The sequence below is a fragment of the Biomphalaria glabrata genome, chromosome 1 (assembly GCF_947242115.1).
Source record: "Biomphalaria glabrata chromosome 1, xgBioGlab47.1, whole genome shotgun sequence".
In the NCBI taxonomy this organism is placed as follows: domain Eukaryota; kingdom Metazoa; phylum Mollusca; class Gastropoda; family Planorbidae; genus Biomphalaria; species Biomphalaria glabrata.
The window spans coordinates 67,190,143-67,210,992 of NC_074711.1; the positions used below are offsets into that span (position 1 = coordinate 67,190,143).

Sequence of the window (20,850 nt, forward strand, 5' to 3'; positions counted from 1 at the left end):
TGCTTGAATTCTCGTAGGTTTTCTTTGTTTATGGAGCCAAGCAGCATTTATTGATTATGTGGAGTTGAACCTCCCCTTTCCCATCTACGCTCGAGGACTTCGGTGATTTCATTGTAGATTTTTTTTTTAACCTCAATATACACTTCCCTACATAGGAATTTTGCTTTTTTTTTTTTTTGAGAGGGGTTTCAACATCAAAATCCTCCGTGGCAATATTTATAAAATTCGGTGGCTTTATTTTTTTTTTTTTTTTAAGTTAATGGGGCGGGGGGGGGGGGGGGGGGAGATTTGACATCAAAATACCTCTTCGAAAAAGGGTGACAACAGCTTCTTTTTTTTTTTTTTCATCTGGAATTTCTGTATTTTGCTTCATTCTTTCTGCTAGCCTGTTACTTGAATTCTAGTAGATTTACGTTATTAATGAAGCTTATACTCTCTTAGGAAAACAGTGTGTAAGGGAGTGGGCCATGACAAATAAATAAATTATTTTCAAATATATTTTCAGTATTAAACCAATAAAAAAGTTTAGACTAATATCACTAGTCTTCAGAAGATATTTTTTTTTTACTGTAAACATATTTTATCATATCACAAAAATAATGAATGAATATCACAAAAACAAAATAATGTATATCACAAGAATGAAAAACAACCTTTGAATGTTTTTTTTTTAATAATAGATTAATACAGTGGTATATAAATGAGAATAAAAGTGACATTGTTTTTAAAAATATCAAGTTTTAATAGAATTTTATAAATAAATGATTCTCAATATAAAGTTGTTAATAATGAATTATTAATTTTAATGTCAACATCATTAATAATAATAATAAGGCTTGTCTTCAGACAATTAAAATATTAATAATATATATCACAAAATACACAGATTTTGTGAAAGTGTATTAATATACATCATAATAATCATTTAAAAAATATGAAGCATGTTGATGATGCAACCAAAAACACCTATGTGATAACTGATTATAATTGGATATAAAATATTTTGATGAAGAGAGCAAAGTGTACAGTATTCATCTACAGATTTATGCTTATAATACATTTTTTTTTTCCTCATCTCAAATTATACAGAATCCGTTGTTTTTTTTTTAGTTTGCTAAATATGAATAATTACTTAAAACCTCATAAGAGTTAAAAAAAAAAAAAAAAATTTCCAGATCAAATATAGATCTAGTTACTTTTTGTATTCATGATTTAATTATACTTAAATATAATTTGTTTTTGTAACCATAGTTTGTTTTTTTCTACCTTGATTATTTCAATCTTGGTTACGGCTTACTGCTTGCAATTTAAGCCAGATTTTTTTTAAAGCTCAAGTGAAGCAAATTGTGTATTAACACAAGGTTCTTTGGTATTCTTCAGCTTCAAGTTGTCTGTTGAATCACTGCAAGCACCTATTTTTGACCTTGATAAGTGTTTTGAAGAGGTTGAATTAGGCCATCTATTTCTTCCTCACTGCTACTGCTTTCATCTTCAAAAATCATATCAGCTTTAGAACGTTCATCACCTATAACATACCTGGAGATAATTTTTTAAAATGTTAAAAAAATAATTTTACTGACAGAAATTACCCAAGCTGGGTTGGACTAGAACACTCTAAAACCACTTAATAACAGTAGGATGCATAAATAGATTCTTTTTTGAGAAGCCAAGCAATTTCTACTCTATCACAAATACAGTACATTTTGTTTAGGAAAAATAAACACAAAAATAAGTAAATAGTTTTAGAGCTCAATTGTATTTTTATGTGTATAGTATTTCCTAACTGTAATCATATTCAAAAAGCTAAACTAAATAATTTTGGCATACTTCATTTTATCCTCACTGTCTATTTCCTCAACAGAGTAAGGAACTTGATCCCACTTTTTATAATGCTGTAACCTTGTATCAAGTCCAATAAAAAAGCCAAAGTTTTTAATGCCCAGAGCAAAATATGTAGTCTTTTTGTACTTGATCCTTGTTCCTAATGTATTGCCACATATTTTCCCTTCATCTGTTTTGCCTTGACAGAATACTGAACCAAGAAATTCTATTCCATCTATAGTTTTTCCTTTTTTGTTGGCTAGTTTCACCTTGTCACTTTGAAGTAACTCACTGGGGAGTAAAACAAAAAAGATGACAGATATTGCAAGGTTCTTTAATATTTCAAAACCTATCTATAACTTTAGTTTTAATATTTTTGTAACTTAACCTGTTGCTATTTTTTAATGTTTGAACATTAGCTCAAAATGCAGCACCACATGTGTTTCATAATAAGCAGAAATTACAGTCAGAAGTGTGATCTCTGTCAGTGAATTGAAGCACAGCATATTTCAAGATGATACAATATGGTAACAAAGAGCTCATCTTTTTTAAGTAAATAGTGAATCAGAACTGAATAAGTTGCCATCTTGTCATTGTAAAATTGAGTATATATATATATTTAAGTTATTGGGCATTTTAGAGAAGAGGGTTATTGTGCAATATTTCACTTTTTATTTGTGAATATTATCAAAGGAATAACAGTAATATCATTCTTGCTACAATTCTTTGTAAGGAGATGTTTATTATGTTCCATTTTGTAATGCTATCAAAGAAAGTCTAATACAAATCTTTTCATAAGTTGACAGACTGAATCACCAGTCCAATAGTGCTCTTTTTAGAGAGAGGCTTCATGACTGAAGACTAATGTAGCAGCTATACATGAAACTATGGATCATAATTTACTAATAAAAAAACAAACCTAATAAAATATTCAGAAAGATACAAAGATAAAGGAATATTTCTTATTCCATATGCTAGAACAAATCTGAACCAATGCTTCTTCTTCCCTAGTGCTATTAGAACATAGAAAGGGTTGCTTGAATCAGTAAAAAAAAAAAAACAACTTAGCAGAGCTGAAGTCACTGATTAACATGTATGACTAGATTGACACATGAAATGCGTAGGACCTAATTATCTTCTCCTTTGAAGTAACCTCTGTAATATATAAGATAAGATATAAAGTCTCATACAGACATGCGAAAAAAACAAACTAATAATAATTAAAAAGGATAATTTTTATCTAGTTTTATAAACTATATAATACCTTTTTAAAAATATATTACAAACATAATTTTATAGATACATTATACAAGAACTTAGTGCTTAAATATTTTTTATGGAATATCAATTCTTATTGATACTGACCTGTCAATGGAAACTCTGTGCACACCCAAAATAGTTCTGAGCTTTGTATTATCAATTCCAACTTTCCTGCATTGTGAACAAACCTAACATACAAAAACAAAATATAAATATGTCATTAAAATTTCAAATATATTTCAAATAGACTATGCCATTGATATTTGATAATAATAAAATTATAATTATAACCTGCGGACGTGAAATAATTAGAAAGTCATTCATATATCTAATTAGAGGTAATAATTTTTAATTAAAAAAAAAAGATATATTATATTTAAAGCTTTTAGAATGTATTATTACCATTGTAAAAACTTTCTCTTGTGGCATTCTTTTATCACTTGCCAACTGCGCTTCAAGCTCCTCATCCTCAATCCTTTTTTTCTGATAATTATCAAGGTATTTAATAATTTCTGATGGATTCATCTTACTTATTTCTTGAATAGCTTCTAACATTAATTTAGTTTTTTCTTGATTTCCTCGTTCTCTGCACAATACATTTTCCATGGCCAGTAAAACAGAAAAACCTCCACGTTTTCTAGCTCGTCCTAAAAAATCATGTACAAATATTTACCATAAAAGTTTTTGAAATAATTAAAGTTTCACATATAAATAGATGGAAAACAATGTTTGTTAAAAAAAATTATTGATTTCAAATTAGAATTAATGGGGTTTTCAAAGCTAAAATTTATAGACATTTAAAAAAGAAGTATTCTTATTTTAACATTGTTAAAAATAAAACAGAAACCTTTTGTTTGAATAGTAGAGACTTCATTTCCTACATGATTATACTTAATAATCAAGTTGCAGTCTGCAATGTCAAGCCCTTCTTCTGCTACAGATGTAGCCACTAAAACTTTAGTAACACCATCTCTAAAGCTTTGAAGAGTATCATCTTGTAATTTAGGAGTCATTCCTTAAATACAAATCGTTTCATATAAATGTTTTATTTGGTAAAAAAAAAATGTGTAATTGTTGGTAGAAGTCATTATGATGCAATATATTGTGCAAAAGCAACAAGAAATATATCTAGTAATGAAACAAATATATCAGGAAAGAATCTATAGCTGCTAAAAGATAGTCATTTCAGAAAGGTTTGCTAAAAGTACAAATTCTTCTTAAAAGCCCTATTTTCTAACAATTTTGCTTCATAAACAAAAAAAAAACTATAATTTTTTACCTTAAAATTGATTTTAAAGTCAACATTACTGATATTATACAAGAAATGGAGATATCAGAGCAGCTATTGACCAAGTAAAATGGTTTCAGCACCTAAAAGGAATATCTATAAGCCAATTTAAAAAAAGCTTTAAAAAAGAAAAAAATTGTTTAATGAATTGGGGCGGACAGCAGAAAGCAATGGTTACAGCAGAATTGGTCTTGCAATTCATTAAGCCAAACAGTTATCTTGAGACCATTCTTCCACAATATTACAAAGTAACATTCTTACCCCCTTCTTCTTCTGCAGCATTAATGCCAGTAAATATTTTGGCATTCAGATCTTTTAGTGCTAATATACTATGTCTATTGAACCACTGGGCTAGGCTTTCTGCAAGAGCCCTTGTTCTCACAAAGATAATGCACCTGGCATCATCTCCTTTGTCCTTTAGCTTTTCTAGAAGTATCTTGGAAAGACGAATCAGGTTTGGATTTTCATCAACTGATGCTCTTCTTGAAAGTGCTGCCTTTAACTCTGAATTTTAAAAGAAAAATAATGTAGACTTGTCATTTTCTTAACACATAAATATCATCACTTGATAAACTAAAAGGTTTTATTTAGGGCGTTTTTTTTTTTCAAATCAATTGAGACATATATCTTAAATAAACATTTTAGTGAAGATGGATGCAAAACAACAACTAACCTGAAAAGTACTTATAAAATATTTCTTCTTGTTGTGTTCTATTTTTGACACCAAAATATATAAATTTTTCAAAATGATTATCAAGATAGTTAATGATATCTTTGAGTTCAACAAGATCATAAGCCTCTAATGCCACATTGTAATGCTGAAAACAGAAACAAAAATGTTTAAAGCAATAGATCTATAAAAAGACACTACAATGAACAATCTCTTTGTTTAGCTGGATTCTGTGAAAAACAAAATGTGGAGGAAGTGGGGCATAGAAAAAAAAAGTCTTACCACTAAGTAGTCTGACAGGATCATCAGAGCTCTGACTTCTAATTTTGTCTCTTTATTAACATCAGAAATTGGTATGGTCCGAGAATGTTGTTTTAGTTTAACAGCCCACTGCCCATAAGCCTGAGTTTTTCTATTTGAAGGAAGCTGACTGACCAATATGTTGATAGAGTCATCTTTTAAATCTGGATTAGATAATATTTAAACTTTACTAACAAACTTGTAAAAAAAATATACCGGTATAAAAAAAGATTTAATATGTACATTTGATGAAAATCAAAATAATTTTGAAAATAAAAAAAAGAAAGGAACCTTTAGCATATTTCTTAATCCATGATTCAAGTTTTTCTAAAACATCATTGATTGTTTTTACTGCTTCATCTCCATCACGCTCAGTCAGAAGTTCAAATCCTAGTAAAAATAAAATTCTTATAAAAACATGAAATTATTTAGAATATCTTTAATTTGACTTTTCTTTTTCTTTTACAATTTCAATATTAGTAATATTTTTAAGCCTTCCTGAAACTGTTGATTTTTTTTTCATGTGCAAAATGAAGCATATTCCAGAGTAATCAAGAAAGAAAAAAGCTTTATATAATAAACCCATATATATTCAGTGGCATTTCATTACTACAAATAGGAATTGACATAAATTATGAGTAAATTAGCAAGCTGTTAGCAATTTATTTTTCCTAAAATACATGGCTTTGTGTAATAAAATTTCTAGGAAATACAGTTCTGTTCATGATAAAACATAACCTACAATTCTTTTACTGCATTGTGGTAGAAACAGGCTCTTTTATTTGATTGCCCCAAAAGAAGAGAACGTTACACTAGTTGCCAGCAGAATCTGAGACTCATGAAGGAGTCATGGTTAACAAAAAAGTAGAAGAAATCCAGTCCTAAGATGACAGTAAAAATGCAAAAATGTTTTTTAATTCAAAGCTTTTTATGATCCTCTGCAAAATGGCTTATCCCCCATTTTCCGTGCTGATGGAACAAACGTCTCACAGACAAGGAGGAAATGCTTGTTCACTGGGCTGAACACTTCAGTATTGTCTTTAACTGCCCATAAGCATTGGCGACGAAGCTATGGCACGCCTGAAACAAATCCCAATAAACTAATCACTCGCTGACCTTCCCCAGCTCAATGAATCTGAGACTCATGAAGGAGTCATGGTTAACAAAAAAGTAGAAGAAATCCAGTCCTAAGATGACAGTAAAAATGCAAAAATGTTTTTTAATTCAAAGCTTTTTATGATCCTCTGCAAAATGGCTTATCCCCCATATTCCGTGCTGATGGAACAAACTTCTCACAGACAAGGAGGAAATGCTTGTTCGCTGGGCTGAACACTTCAGTATTGTCTTTAACTGCCCATAAGCATTGGCGACGAAGCTATGGCACGCCTGAAACAAATCCCAATAAACCAATCACTCGCTGACCTTCCCCAGCTCAATGAAGTAATGACTGCAATATCCAACCTCTCAACTGGAAAGACTAGACTCCATCCCAGCTGGAAATATACTCACTTGGCAGTTCAGAGCTAACAGCTAAACTAACAGAAACCTACCAGATATGTGGGAAGAAAAGAAACTACCCCAAGAGGTCAAAGACTCCTCCATCATTCATCTCTACAAGAGAAAGGGAAATAATCAGTTAATGCGATAACCATCGTTGGCATATCCCTCCTATGCATTGTTGGTAAGATTCTGGCTAGAGTGCTATTAAACAGACAACAACAAATCCTAGAAACTAGCTTTAGGCAATGCAGAGGCATGGTTGACATTATCTTTGCAGTCCGCCAACTCCAAGAGAAATGTAGAGAGCAAAATTAAATTTCTATACTGCATTCATAGATTTGACTAAAGCTTTGATAACGTCTGTTGTGAAGGCCTTTGGCTAATCATGTCAAAATTTGGCTGCCCAGATCAATTCATAACAATGGTGCGCCAATTCCATGATAACATGCAAGCAAGAGTCTAAGACAACGGAGATTACTCCAAGCCTTTTCCTGTCTCAAATGGTGTGAAGCAGGGCTGTGTGCTGACACCAAAGCTTTTCAGCATAATGTTCACTGCTGAAAAATGTCTTTCGCACATAAAGCATTGGAGTTGGTATACAATTTTGCACTGATGCAAATTTATTCAATGCTCAAATACTCAAGGCAAGGACCAAAGTAAACAAAGACTGCATTAGAGACCTGCTATTCGCAGATGACTGTGCCCTAAATGCCTCAAAGGAAGAAGACCTTCAAAAGAGCCTGCCCCTCTTCGCCAACGCCTGCATATATTTTGGCCTCACCATAAATGTAAAAAAGACAGAAGTGCTGCAGCAACCTCCTCCAAATAAATCTGTCACAGAACCAGACATTCTTTTAGAAGGCCAGAAATTAGCAAATGTCAAAAAGTTTGCCTATCTGGGAAGCAATATATCAGCAAACGCCAACCTAGACGATTAGGTAGACTTCCGTGTTGCGCGTGCCAGAGTCCTGGACCTTATATTCCCGCCACATCAAAAAAGTTAAACTCCTTCCACCTACGCTGTCTAATGAGTATCCTTAAGGTGAGTTGGTCAGACTACATTCCAGACACAAAAATATTTAAGCTGTCCAACATGAACAGTATCAATGCGACAGTAAAAAGGTCCCAACTTCGATAGGCAGGACATGTAGTCTGCATGCCAGACAATCGCCTTCTGTATGGGGAGTTGTGTGCAGGACAGCGCTCCCAGGGGGGTCAATACAAGCGCTATAAAGACACTTTCAAGATCTCCTTCAAGGAATGTGATATCGAAATTCATGGCTGGGAAGCACAAGCTCTCGATCGATTCTCATGGCGTGAAGCTGTGAGTCTTGGAGTCTCGAGATTTAAAGCAAGTAGAGTGGCCAGGGTGAAAGAGCGCAAAACCAAAAAAAATCTGAGAGAAGAAGCAGGCTTACCCATGCTACTTATGTGACCGGCTTTTTAAATAAAGGATTGGACTTACCAGTCTTCTTCGAGTCCATAGGATATGAGAAATGTGCTCATCTTCGATCACAAAGAAGGAGGGATATATATATGTATATCCCTCCTTATATATATATATGTGTGTGTGTGTGATTACCTGACAAAAAGAGAATGAGAAAATAGAACAGAGAAAATAGGGCTGACAAAACAGTGAGAACAGAATAGCACTGACAAGGTTTTGTGACAAATTAGCACAATACAAAATAGCCCAGAGTTTATGTGTGATATATAATGATATGTGTGCATAGATTCTCTGGTGGCAGCTCTCCTTGATCAAATCATGTTTGTCCCACCTGCTGATGTAAATACTGCCTTCAAAGAACTGAATAATGCTCAGCCAGATTTTAAAGAAAAAATTTTATGACTACATAGGTTTCCAGAGATGAAACCTCAGAGTGAATCAAAGACATCTAATATCTGGTAACATTACGGACTGTTAGAGATTATCTCTGCTACAAACCAAAAATTCAGAGAGTGATGAAGCCATGAGTTTCAGTTGTTTATTGACATTAACCAACGTAATGTCTAAAAGTGAACAGGATTCTTCAATACAAAGCTGCAAGCAAGACAAAGTGTGTCCAACTTATGCCTGCAGCTATGTTGCCAATGTATGGCAAGAAGCCACTGATGAAGTTTCTAGTTTCTACATGGCACTGCATACAGTTTGACAGTCCATTTTGTAAATCTATAAGTATTCATGGCAGAAATATTACAATCAATGTAATTATGCTATTTACCTTGAAAGCACAACATAGTAGTATGAATAAATACATGTTAAATTTATTGATTTTAACAAATTGTGAATTTAGTTTTATTATCTTTGCTTACATATTTATATTTTACAATCTATGAAATAATTGCAGTAAAGTAAAAATAAAATAAAAATAAATAAATATAGGTATTATTTTGGGGTTATTTTGATATGGTCACTATTTTGGGTCAAGATTCCTTCATAAAGTATATGCTACCAAAAATGTCAAAGTGCATAAATGAAATATAAAACTTTTCCTCATAATGCACATTATTTCCAAGACTAAGGTCTTCTACATCAAAACCACAGTTTTCTATGGATGTGTTTTGTATAGCCATCTGCACAGTCCTTAGCTGGACCATTTTCTTCCATGCCCAACCAAAAATCATGAGCAATTTGTTTTTTAATTCAGAAACCACAGCACTTAAGCTTTACTGGATTTATTGAAGTTTGCATATATTATCAAGTTACCTATAGAAAAGTTAAAACTGTCTCTACAAACAAATTACTATTTACAATATCCTAGCACTTAGAAAGATTTGAAACATACATGTGGATGAATGTCAACAATTGCATTAAAATCATTTGGATGTTAGCTCTATATTGATGGTTTTGTTCAAGAAAAGGGAAAAGGTATCTAATATCCATAAGAATTAGCATTTTAGAGATTATTTACTTTCATAAGGAACAGGAGTTAATTCTTCAAGTTCCTCTTTAAATTTCTTCACAGTGCTCAGACATGGAGCATCCAAATTACTCAAAACGTTCAAAATACTTTCACTGGCTTCCTTGACAGTTTTACCATTTTCAATACCAATAGACGCTGTCAAACCAACAATCTGTAATAAATAAATTTGATATTAAGATTATGTAACCAAAAGAAGAAAATCTATTTGATCAAAGACAGGTTTTGTTATTAGTACATTTGTATGATAATTGTAGATACAATTAGAAAAAAAAATTCATGTGGACATTTTGAAAACAAACTTTTCTTTTTTGTCTAAGGCATCTAGTAATGAATACAAAACTGTTTATTACAAGCTATGTTACAATTTTAGGTTTGAATCGTCACTGGCTGAGAAGTCAAATCTGCATAAAGTAAATCAATTTTACAGTAACCAAAATTGTAATATTTTACAAACACCTTGAGCATGTTACTTTTTATTGCAGCCAAATTCTACACATTTACCATGTTTTGAAGTGGGTGGTGTTGCATGCTTAGTTTTATATACATATATATATATATATATATATATATATATATATATATATATATATATATATATATATATATATATAATAAAAATAATAATAATAATAATTTTATTTATAAAGCGCTGTTAATAAACAAAATGTAGGCTCAAGGCACTGTAATAACATTACAAACACAAACATGACAGCTAAAATGACAATTAATCTAAAAAAGTTTTAAACAGATAGGTCTTAATGTTCTTCTTAAAAGTGGTGTAGCATGTTGTCTGTCTGAGATTAATGGGGAGTTAGTTCCAAACCTTTGGTCCATGCACTGAAAAAGCCCGCAAACAGTAGCTTTTTAGGGAGAAACATGGCACCACTAAAAGCGTTGAGTCCATTGAGCGCAGGGCTCTCTGGGGGACGTACTTATTCCAATTTTTTTTTAACTTTGTGAGTTTTTATGTAACATTATGTATGTAAAAATGCCCCTTTGTCACCTTGTGAATTATTATTAAAAAAAAAGTACCTTTGGAAGTCTGGCCTTCGCTTTGTCACTTCCTTTTAGTTTTGCAAATAGATAACTTGACATAAGCTGATTGTATGGTTCTCCTTTTCTTGTATGGTGACATTCATCAAACACAAGCAGAGAAAACTTACTTAAACGAAGTCCTGTTTTAACTACATTGTTTTGCAGAATCATCGGTGTCATCACAATAATATCATAGTGTTTTATAACTGACTGAAGATTCATGCTATCTTGACTATCTCCAGTGATGTATGTAATCTAGAAGCAAACATTTATTTCATTTATTTATTGACATTCTATAGCTAACACGATCACATGATATATTATTTAAAAAAAAAACAATAGATTGTTATGATTTGTCCACAAGTGTCTAAGAGACAGTTTTAGACTTTAAGTAAAATGAAAAGTTATTCTAGATTTTTTAAAAGTCTTTTTTTTTAAATTATTATTATTATTATTATTGAAGAAAAAAAGGAATTACACACCTATGAAGTGAAAAACTAAATTGATTTATTTTTCAAGAATATACCCTATAAAATACAAGAGTAGGTTTAGAGAGAAAACATCTACAATTTTAAATACATACAGTGGAACCTCGAGATATGAGCTGCTCAACATACGAGTAATTTGAGATAAGAGCTGCATTGAGAAAAAAGTTCTGTTCATTTTAGGAGCGACAATTCGAGTTATGAGTCAAGCTTCATAGCTAAAACCTATAGATGATGATCGTACGAAATCGGATCTTTCCGTTCTCACTCCGAATAGGAACCATAATTGCCAGCGCTGGAAAATGGGGAGAAGTTGCCTCAGCCAATACTTGGACAAATACAGCAGAGTGTGGATAAACCATGATCTCAACCAATCGCACGTATCACAGCGCTTAACAAAGGCTCATCTCTGTAGTGTGAGTGTTGTAGCTAGCGAGTTTAGTGATTTGAATCAGAATTATTCTTGTGCATCACGGGTCCCAAGAAAATTAATGTAAGTGCAAAGTCAAATGATACAAAGAAGATGATGATATCCATCAAAATGAAGCAGTGTTGTTTTGTTTATGCTGTTAATAAAGTGTTGATTACGTAGCCTTAGTTCTGGGCAGTCAACTCGTCCTCCCTCCCCCCTCGCTCCCTCCTCCTCAACCGCACTTGGTTAGCCGCAGTCATCAGCCACCCAGATAATATTCTGTACATTTACCATTACTTTACATACATTTGATTGATATCTTTTCTGCATTTCTCATTTCATTATTTATTTTATTGTTTATGTATATGTGTTTCATGTACATTTATTAATTTATAACATGTCTTTTTCAGCATTTAGGTAACTTTGGGACTTTATATAGGGTTAGAACCAATCAATCGGGTTTACTTTATTTTATATGGGAAAAATTTGTTTGAGATAGGAGTAATTCGACATATGAGCTCGGGTCTGGAACGAATTAAACTTGTATCTCGAGGTTCCAAGAAGTGCGGTGGCTGAGCGGTAAAATGCTTGGCTTCCAAACCCTGGGTCCTGGGTTCAAATCCTGGTGAAGAATCGGATTTTAATTTCAGAATCTTTGGGCGCCTCTGAGTCCACCCAGCACTAATGGGTACCTGACAATAGTTGGGGAAAAGTAAAGGTGGTTGGTCGTTGTGCTAGCCCCATGACACCCTCGTTAACCGTAGGCCACAGAAACAGATGACCTTTACATCATCTGCCCTATAGACCACAAGGTCTGAAAGGGGAACTTTACTTTAATCACAAACCATTGTATCATTGGATTGTTTGTCAGACAAATAAAATCTAATATCATTACATGTCAAATATCCTGTTCATAATGAACTAAAACAGATATTCAAAAAAATTTAGTAACCTTGTAATTTGAAGGCAGATACTTGTATAAAGACTTATACTGTTGTATAGTTAATGGAACAGTTCTAGCCAAAAAGGCAACCTTCTTCTTTTTTGCCCCTGGAAAAAGAAAATTTCTGATGGCATAATAAAAAGAATAAATTAAAAATGAAGTATTGGTAACTTATTTTATCATAGAGTGTTCTGACATATCATAATATTTTAGTAGACAGGAAAAGTCAAATTGTTCAGTTAAATCAATAAAACATAAAATCAGCACAGAAGTGGTACAAATCATCTGATGAGATTAACATATGAAAATGGAAAGATGTCTCTACAGAAAAATATATAAATTACTCATCAAGCCTTAGAATAGTTAGACTAGAATACCCATTAGCAATGTGTTCAACACAACTATGGCTATTACTACATAATTCAATCACTAAGTTTTTTTAGTGCAATAAGAACAAGAAGAAATGTTAAAAATGCTTTTTTAAAAACAAAGCTTATCTTAAGTTTAATTGTATCAATTAGATTGGATCAGTAATGTAATTAAATTTGTAATAGATCTAGACTAACAATTATAAATCTGTGCGTTTAGAAATACTTTTACCAATTGTTTTTATTTTGTGCAATTTTGATCTTTTAGCTTACTAAATGTGCTACAATCTTATCACTTGTCTGGACCAGTTGGGAAAGGGAAAAGAAAGAAGGGGTATCTGAGTGAAAGTTACTCTGATGGCTTTTTAAATGCATTTTATATTTTTTAAAGTTAAACTACTTGAATTTGAACTGGAGGGCTCAAGTTATCTAATTTTAGTTTGACTTTTAAGTGACTACCTAATTCTTAACACAAAGTATAAAGGAACTAATTCAACTTATACCACCACATTTGTAATATTTTTCTTAGCTATTATAAGATTTAAAATTGTACCATTTTTGTCATTCAGATGATTTAAGATAATATATGTAGCCACTCTTGTCTTGCCTGACCCAGTAGGAGCACAAATAACTGTATTTAAACCTTGTAATGCAGCTTCTGCTAATTCTTCCTGGTAATTTCTTAAATGTAAGTGAGCTAAACATTTCTGATAATCATCTGTTGATGTTAAAATATATAGAGAGATTAGCTTTAAAATATCAATACAAATTGTTTATATAATTTGAGAACAATTCTAATATTTACAGTGCACAATATAACAAAATATGTAACTGGTTTTGGAAATAATGAGATACACAATAAGATATTTTGCATGTATTCTAACAGAAAATTGTAGACTATAAAAGATAAAAAGATAAATACAATGTTTTTTTGTCCAAACAAATGGAAATTCAGTTGAGCTATAATAGTCCACCTCAGCATTACTAATATAACAATATAGATGGCTGCTTGGTCGTGCGGCTTGCGCGCTGGACTGTCGTTGGATTTATCAATGGTCCCAGGTTCAAACCCTGCATGCTCCCATCCCCAGTCGTCCTGTGGGAGGTTTGGACTAGGAAGTAAACTACCTTCAACTCTGAAGGAACACCCGAAACATGTAAAACATTTTACAAACATTTTATAGATGCAAACACAAACAACATTCACATACAACATATGCACACACACTCCAATGACCAGTAATTTATGATTAAGGATTCTATATGTATTTCTAGGTGATGACAACTGACTTTGAAACACCCTGACTTAAAGTGGGATAAAAGAAATTTAAAACTTTCTGTTCTAGCTTTAATGGAGAGGAGCCAACCCCTTTATCCAGATCTGATGTAACATTGGTTTAATGGATGCAAATTGTCTTTAAGAATTATTGTAAAATTTTTATTTATGTGAACTATTATATAGCTTCATGTATGTTGTCCAATACTTCTTTTGGCTCTAATTATAAAACTGCTAATTTTCATTACAAAAGATATATCAATCATTGTTTAGTAAATTATTTTGTTTGTTTTTTTTGTGCCAAAGAAAATCACCTTGTAATCAAGCTACTAGGATAAAAAAGAATTTAAAATTACTAAAATTCAAATTAATTAAATCATAATGGTAGGTTTTTATTAAATTGTGAGATTTTTTGTTCAGTCTAAATTGTATATTTTTGGTTTACATCAATTTTATATTTCATTTGGGGAGCCAAATTACCTAAGGCGGGCCCTGATTGCTCCCTAGCCTAAATCTCATAAGATTGCAGCAGGCGGGGTTCAAAGCACGGGACCATAGTGACAACAATCTGAAGTTTGATAGGCAAACAGGCATATTTATCTCTATAGACTATAGTTTTCATAATAGTTTGTGAAAAAACTGGACTGAGAGAGATTTATGCAATCACTGTCACAACATAGAAATAATGGGTTATTACTACGATAATGTTAGAGAGCAAAAGCCTATAGTGTTTAGAAATCAGTGTAAGTTTAAATCAAGGGATGTCTTTGAAGATGAATGTTTTGCAAGTGGCAGTCATGTCTTTGCCTAAAACACCTAAGTAATAAATAACACAAATATAACAAATATTTTTTTTACAAAAATGTAAAAAAATTGGCTGCATGATTAAACATTTTTTTTTTAGGAATAGTAGACTAGAATTTTTTTTTTTTTAAGTCTTAAAGCAACAACACATGTGGAAGACATTTATTGTACTGTAGAATAGCTTCTTCCTGGAGTTAGAAGAAAGACTGTAGACACCCCTCGCTTGCCAGCCAGGATGTCTGGGGGAGCACTGTGACTCTATTTACGGTATTTAAAACAAAAAAAGCATATTCTAGGTTATCTAAATTGCATTATCCCGCTATTAAAAAATTTTAGTTCAAAATCCAAATCTGCTATTTAATGCAGTTAGTCAATGGAGCCCAGCGACTAGTAAAAATTTGTAACTCCTCTTGGCTATGCTCATGGAATTTGGTGACTGCAGTTTGCTTTAGATTCTATATTGAAAGAGAATTTTTATTGTCAAAACCATCTGTTGGGAAGGAGGGGGTTTCAACTAAAAAATATTTGCAGGTTGTTTTTAAAGAAACTCAAAACCCCCTAAGCTACACTCACAGAATTTGGTGACTGGCTTGCTTTACAATAATATTTAAGGGGGGGGGGTGTAAACTCAAAACCCCCTCTGGCTAAGCTCATAGAATTTTGTAACTAATTTTATATTTAAGAGGTGGATCTTAGCTTCAAACCCTGTTGAAGGGAAGTTTTAAACTCAAAACCCTCTGGATGGGTTTTTAACTTAAAGCATCTGGAGGGGGGTTTAGTTTAAACTCATAAAACCCCTCTTGGCTATGCTCATAGAATCTGGTGACTGTTGTATGCTATTTAGTCTTATGTCAAAGAGGTGATTTTATTGTAAAAAACATTTTGGAGGGGGTTTTAAAATCAAAATCCCCTGGAGGGGGATACTGAAAACCCCCATTGGCTGTGCTGGTTGAACATTAAAATCTGACCTAAATTCTCATAAAATTCCATCCCCCCAATGGGTGGATATCATGCGGGGGGGGGGAACTCCCTCCAGGCTACGCCCATAATAGATCTAGATCTATTATACTTACACATATTTAGCCACATCCAGACAAAGCAGTCTATTTGAGTCTATTGTATTACATTAGTAAAAACTTAGTGGGTATAACACTGAAACCATATATATATAAAGTTGATCTGTGACTATATAGGCTATTATAGATCTATATATGATGTAGATCGAATCTAGACTCTATTATATCTAGAATAGAATAGAATTAGTGGGTATAACACTGAAAGCATATATATATATGTATATATATATATATATATATATATATATATATATATATATATATATATATATAGATATAGATAGATAGATAGATAGATATATAGATAGATATAGATAGATAGATAGATAGATAGATAGATAGATAGATATATATGGCTCCTTTTGTCTCGAAAGGCAATGGATGCGCCCAAGTGAGTCACTGGTTTTGGCTTAATCTTGAGACGGGGCAGAATCTGGTGTGGCTAATCAAGCCAATTTTAGAACGGCAGACTTTGCCACAATTCGTACATTTGTATGCCTCTGATTTAGGGCTAGCAGACAGGGCAGCTTTCTTTTTTTCCCTCTTGATTAAAGCCGCTTCAATTCTTTTGTTCTCAGCAAGGGTTGTCCCAGCACGCACAGTCTGTCTCCATGCACTCCGGTCTTTGGCTATGTTTTCCCACATACTTTCACTGATGCCTGAGGCTCTCATGTCTCGCTTGCAGACATCTCTATATGTTAGTCTTGGGCGGCCCTTGGGTCTGACTCCTTCCACAAGCTCAGCATATAAGATATCTTTCGGGATTCTACCATCTGGCATGCGGGTGACATGTCCAAGCCAGCGTAATCTCCTTTGTGTCAGGAGAGCATACATGCTGTTCATATTGGCCAGTCTCAAAACTTCCTGATTGGAGACATGGTCCCTCCAAGAGATGCCCATTATGCGTCTCAGGCAGCGCAAGTGGAAACTATTCAATCTGTGCTCTTGGTACATGTATGTTGACCAGCTTTCACTGCCATAAAGGAGAGTGCTCACAACACAGGCGTTGTAGACTAGGATTTTGGTCGCTGTGGTCAATTTACCATTTTCCCAGATGCGCTTGGAGAGTTTTGCCAATGCTGTGGTAGCTTTTCCTATCCTTTTTGTCAGCTCGATGTCTAAGTCTAGGTTACTGACAATTGTTGAACCCAAGTAGGTAAATTCCTGCACCACTGAAAGGGTGTGGTTCCCAATTTGTATTATAGGTATTTCTGCAACGTCTTGTGCCAGGATTTCGGTCTTGGAGAGACTTATAGTAAGGCTAAACTCTTGACAAGCAGCTGCTAAGGCGTTCACTAGCTTCTGTAGACCTCCTTGTGAGTGAGATACGAGTGCCGCGTCATCGGCAAACAGCAGCTCCCTTATCAAGATACGACGCCTTTTCGTTTTGGCTTTAAGACGTGCCAGGTTAAAGAGCCTTCCATCGGATCTGCTATGGATGTATATTCCGTCTTTCAGGGATTTAAAAGCACTGGATAGTACGACTGAGAAGAAGATGCCAAATAGTGTAGGGGCCAGTACACATCCTTGTTTTACACCGCTCTTAATGGAGAATGGCCTGGAGGAAGAACTTTCAAACTGAACGGTGCCCTGCATATTTTCGTGAAAAGCTGACACTAGTTTTCTTAACTTATTTGGACAGCCGATTCTCTCTAGTACAGCAAACAGACCGCTTCTGCTAACAAGGTCAAAGGCCTTGGTCAAATCAATAAAAGCTATGAAGAGGGGCTGCTTTTGTTCTCTGCTCTTCTCCTGTAGCTGCCGCAGAGAGAAAATCATATCTGTTGTAGATCTTCCTGCCCTAAAGCCACACTGCGACTCTGGATAAACACGATCTGCCAGGATCTGTAATCGCTTTAGTAACACTCTAGCAAAAGCCTTTCCGACTATGCTAAGCAGTGAGATGCCTCTGTAATTGTTACAATCAGAGCGGTCGCCTTTATTTTTATAAATTGTAACAATGTTGGAGTCTTTCAATTCCTGGGGGACCATTCCTTGTTCCCAGCACAAGCTTAGCAGTTCATGGAGTGGTTTGATTAGGGCATGTTTTCCAGCCTGAATTACTTCAGCAGGAATGCCATCTCCTCCGGGTGTTTTCCCATGTGCAAGCATGTCAATGGCAATGCTCAGCTCCTTTACTGAGGGCGTTTCGTCTAATTCCGTCAAAACTGGAAGTGATGGGAAGTTGGAAACAGCATTTGGTGAGATGGCGTTTTCAATCTGGTAGAGTTCTGCATAGTGTTCTACCCATCGTTCCATTTGCAGCGCACGATCGCTGATGATTGAGCCATCTTTTGACTTGAGTGGAGCACACTTGCTGGTGTGAGGTCCAAAGGCTTTTCTCATGCCCTCATATAGTCCTCTTATGTTACCACAGTCGGCACAAGATTGAATATCTTCGCATAGCTCCTGCCAGTATTTGTTAGCACATTGTCTCGCTACTCTTTGGGCATTGTTACGTGCAGCTCTGAGCCTTTTTAAGTTGCTTGGGGTGGGATCCTTCTTGTAGATTAGCATGGCTGCTCTCTTGTTCGTAGTGGCAGTTTCCATTTCTGGTAGACTAGCTTCAAACCAGTCTTCGCTTTTCTTGGTTTTGTTTCCAAAGACCAGTGATGATGTTTGGTAGATTGTATCACGCATAAACGTCCAGCTTTTTTCTACCTCAGTCACAGAGAAGTTTTTAAAAGCTTCCTCTAATTTGTTCTCAAATTCGGTGCAAAGATCAGGATTTTTTGTGCTAGTAGTATTCAGGCGTGATTTTCTTTTTCCCTGTGAAGTGTGGATCTCAGTTGGCAGCAGTCTTGTCCGGCATGACACTAAAGTATGATCAGTATCACAATCCGCGCTTTGGTAGCTACGTGTCAGCAGTATATTTCCAATGTCCTTTTTTCGTGTCAGTATCATATCCAGCTGGTGCCAGTGCCCAGACCTAGGGTGCCTCCATGAGACACAGTGCTGTGGTTTTGTTCTGCATTACCAACACATACTTCAGACAGATAGATAGATAGATAGATAGATAGATAGATAGATAGATAGATAGATAGATAGATAGATAGATAGATAGATAGATAGATAGATAGATAGATAGATAGATAGATAGATAGATAGATAGATAGATAGATAGATAGATAGATAGATAGATAGATAGATAGATAGATAGATAGATAGATAGATAGATAGATAGATAGATAGATAGATAGATAGATAGATAGATAGATAGATAGATAGATAGATAGATAGATAGATAGATAGATAGATAGATAGATAGATAGATAGATAGATAGATAGATAGATAGATAGATAGATAGATAGATAGATAGATAGATAGATAGATAGATAGATAGATAGATAGATAGATAGATAGATAGATAGATAGATAGATAGATAGATAGATAGATAGATAGATAGATAGATAGATAGATAGATAGATAGATAGATAGATAGATAGATAGATAGATAGATAGATAGATAGATAGATAGATAGATAGATAGATAGATAGATAGATAGATAGATAGATAGATAGATAGATAGATAGATAGATAGATAGATAGATAGATAGATAGATAGATAGATAGATAGATAGATAGATAGATAGATAGATAGATAGATAGATAGATAGATAGATAGATAGATAGATAGATAGATAGATAGATAGATAGATAGATAGATAGATAGATAGATAGATAGATAGATAGATAGATAGATAGATAGATAGATAGATAGATAGATAGATAGATAGATAGATAGATAGATAGATAGATAGATAGATAGATAGATAGATAGATAGATAGATAGATAGATAGATAGATAGATAGATAGATATAAAGTAGATCTGTGACTATATATTATAGATCTATATATTATATGATGTAGATCGAATCAAGACTCTATTAACTCTATTATATCTAGAATAGAGACAATTTTTACCTGCTTGATCTTCCGAAATTTCATTTCCAGCAGAATACTCTGAATCTGATTCTCCATCAGAAAAATATTCTGTGAGCTTATAATCTTCAATGTTTGAACTCATTTTGAATTTCAATACCTAATTAATATTATATTGATTATATATTGATACTATATGATAGGCTATTATAGGCTATATTATAATTACTTATAATTTTATATATAATAATATATCGATCTAGATCTAGATCTAGTAGGCGTAAGCCTATACCTTTGGCCTTGAAGTTTAAGTAGTAAAATTAGTCTAAATAATTAACTTATATTATGATAAACTTGAAGGAAAAAATCTCGGACTCCTAATTTACGTTCTAGATCTAGTTACTAGAATTTACTAGATCTAGATTAATATAGCAATATTGAATATATTATAGGCTATAAAATATAGGCCTATAGATTTAGTTTTAGATCTAGATCTAGACTAGGTTAACTAGGTAGGCCTATTCATTGCAGTTAATATACTTATAGGCTTAAGACTTAAGGCTTATAAAATCTAGAATCTAGATCTAGAATCTATAAAGAATCTACATGTAGATATGTAAATGTAAAATGTAGATCTTCAATTAGAATTAGACTAAAGCTTTGGGGAAATAATTTTTTTATTTAAACTATATAGATCTAGAGTCTAGCATTGCAAGTGAAACTGAATAGAATTTGTAATAATGAAACCAAAAATAATCTTTACTTGGAAAAGCATTGTAATAGCGAAACCAAATCGGAAATT

The 20,850-nt window shown here is 33.3% G+C and overlaps 1 protein-coding gene across 2 annotated transcripts; it reads right to left on the reverse strand.

Annotated features, from left to right (window-relative positions):
* Positions 1-1,053: 1,053 nt before the first annotated feature.
* LOC106061291 (antiviral innate immune response receptor RIG-I-like) lies at positions 1,054-20,796 on the reverse strand. 2 transcript variants are annotated; one of them, XM_056009310.1, is made up of 15 exons: positions 20,655-20,796; positions 20,091-20,208; positions 13,560-13,724; positions 12,648-12,745; positions 10,796-11,053; positions 9,752-9,914; positions 5,631-5,729; positions 5,322-5,503; positions 5,043-5,187; positions 4,631-4,873; positions 3,929-4,096; positions 3,484-3,728; positions 3,187-3,269; positions 1,828-2,112; positions 1,054-1,536 (listed from the first exon to the last, which is right to left on the reverse strand). In XM_056009310.1, the coding sequence occupies exons 2-15, from the start codon at positions 20,191-20,193 to the stop codon at positions 1,413-1,415; spliced, it is 2,361 nt and encodes a 786-aa protein (XP_055865285.1). In that variant the 5' UTR covers positions 20,194-20,208; positions 20,655-20,796; the 3' UTR covers positions 1,054-1,412. The 2 variants fall into 2 exon arrangements, with proteins under 2 accessions (XP_055865285.1, XP_055865278.1); XM_056009303.1 differs by lacking the exon at positions 20,655-20,796 and adding an exon at positions 20,341-20,508.
* Between the last annotated feature and the right edge of the window lie 54 nt (positions 20,797-20,850).

Bases quoted from the DNA above. Each gene is read 5' to 3' on its own strand.
- LOC106061291 (XM_056009310.1), bottom strand. From the start codon at position 20,193: ATGAGTTCAAACATTGAAGATTATAAGCTCACAGAATATTTTTCTGAT. The intron at 12,746-13,559 runs GTACAATTTTAA...TTCTTTTTCCAG, and splicing joins TCATCTGAATGACAAAAATG to GGGCAAAAAAGAAGAAGGTT. The intron at 4,097-4,630 runs GTAAGAATGTTA...TTTGTATTTAAG, and splicing joins TGCTGCAGAAGAAGAAGGGG to GAATGACTCCTAAATTACAA.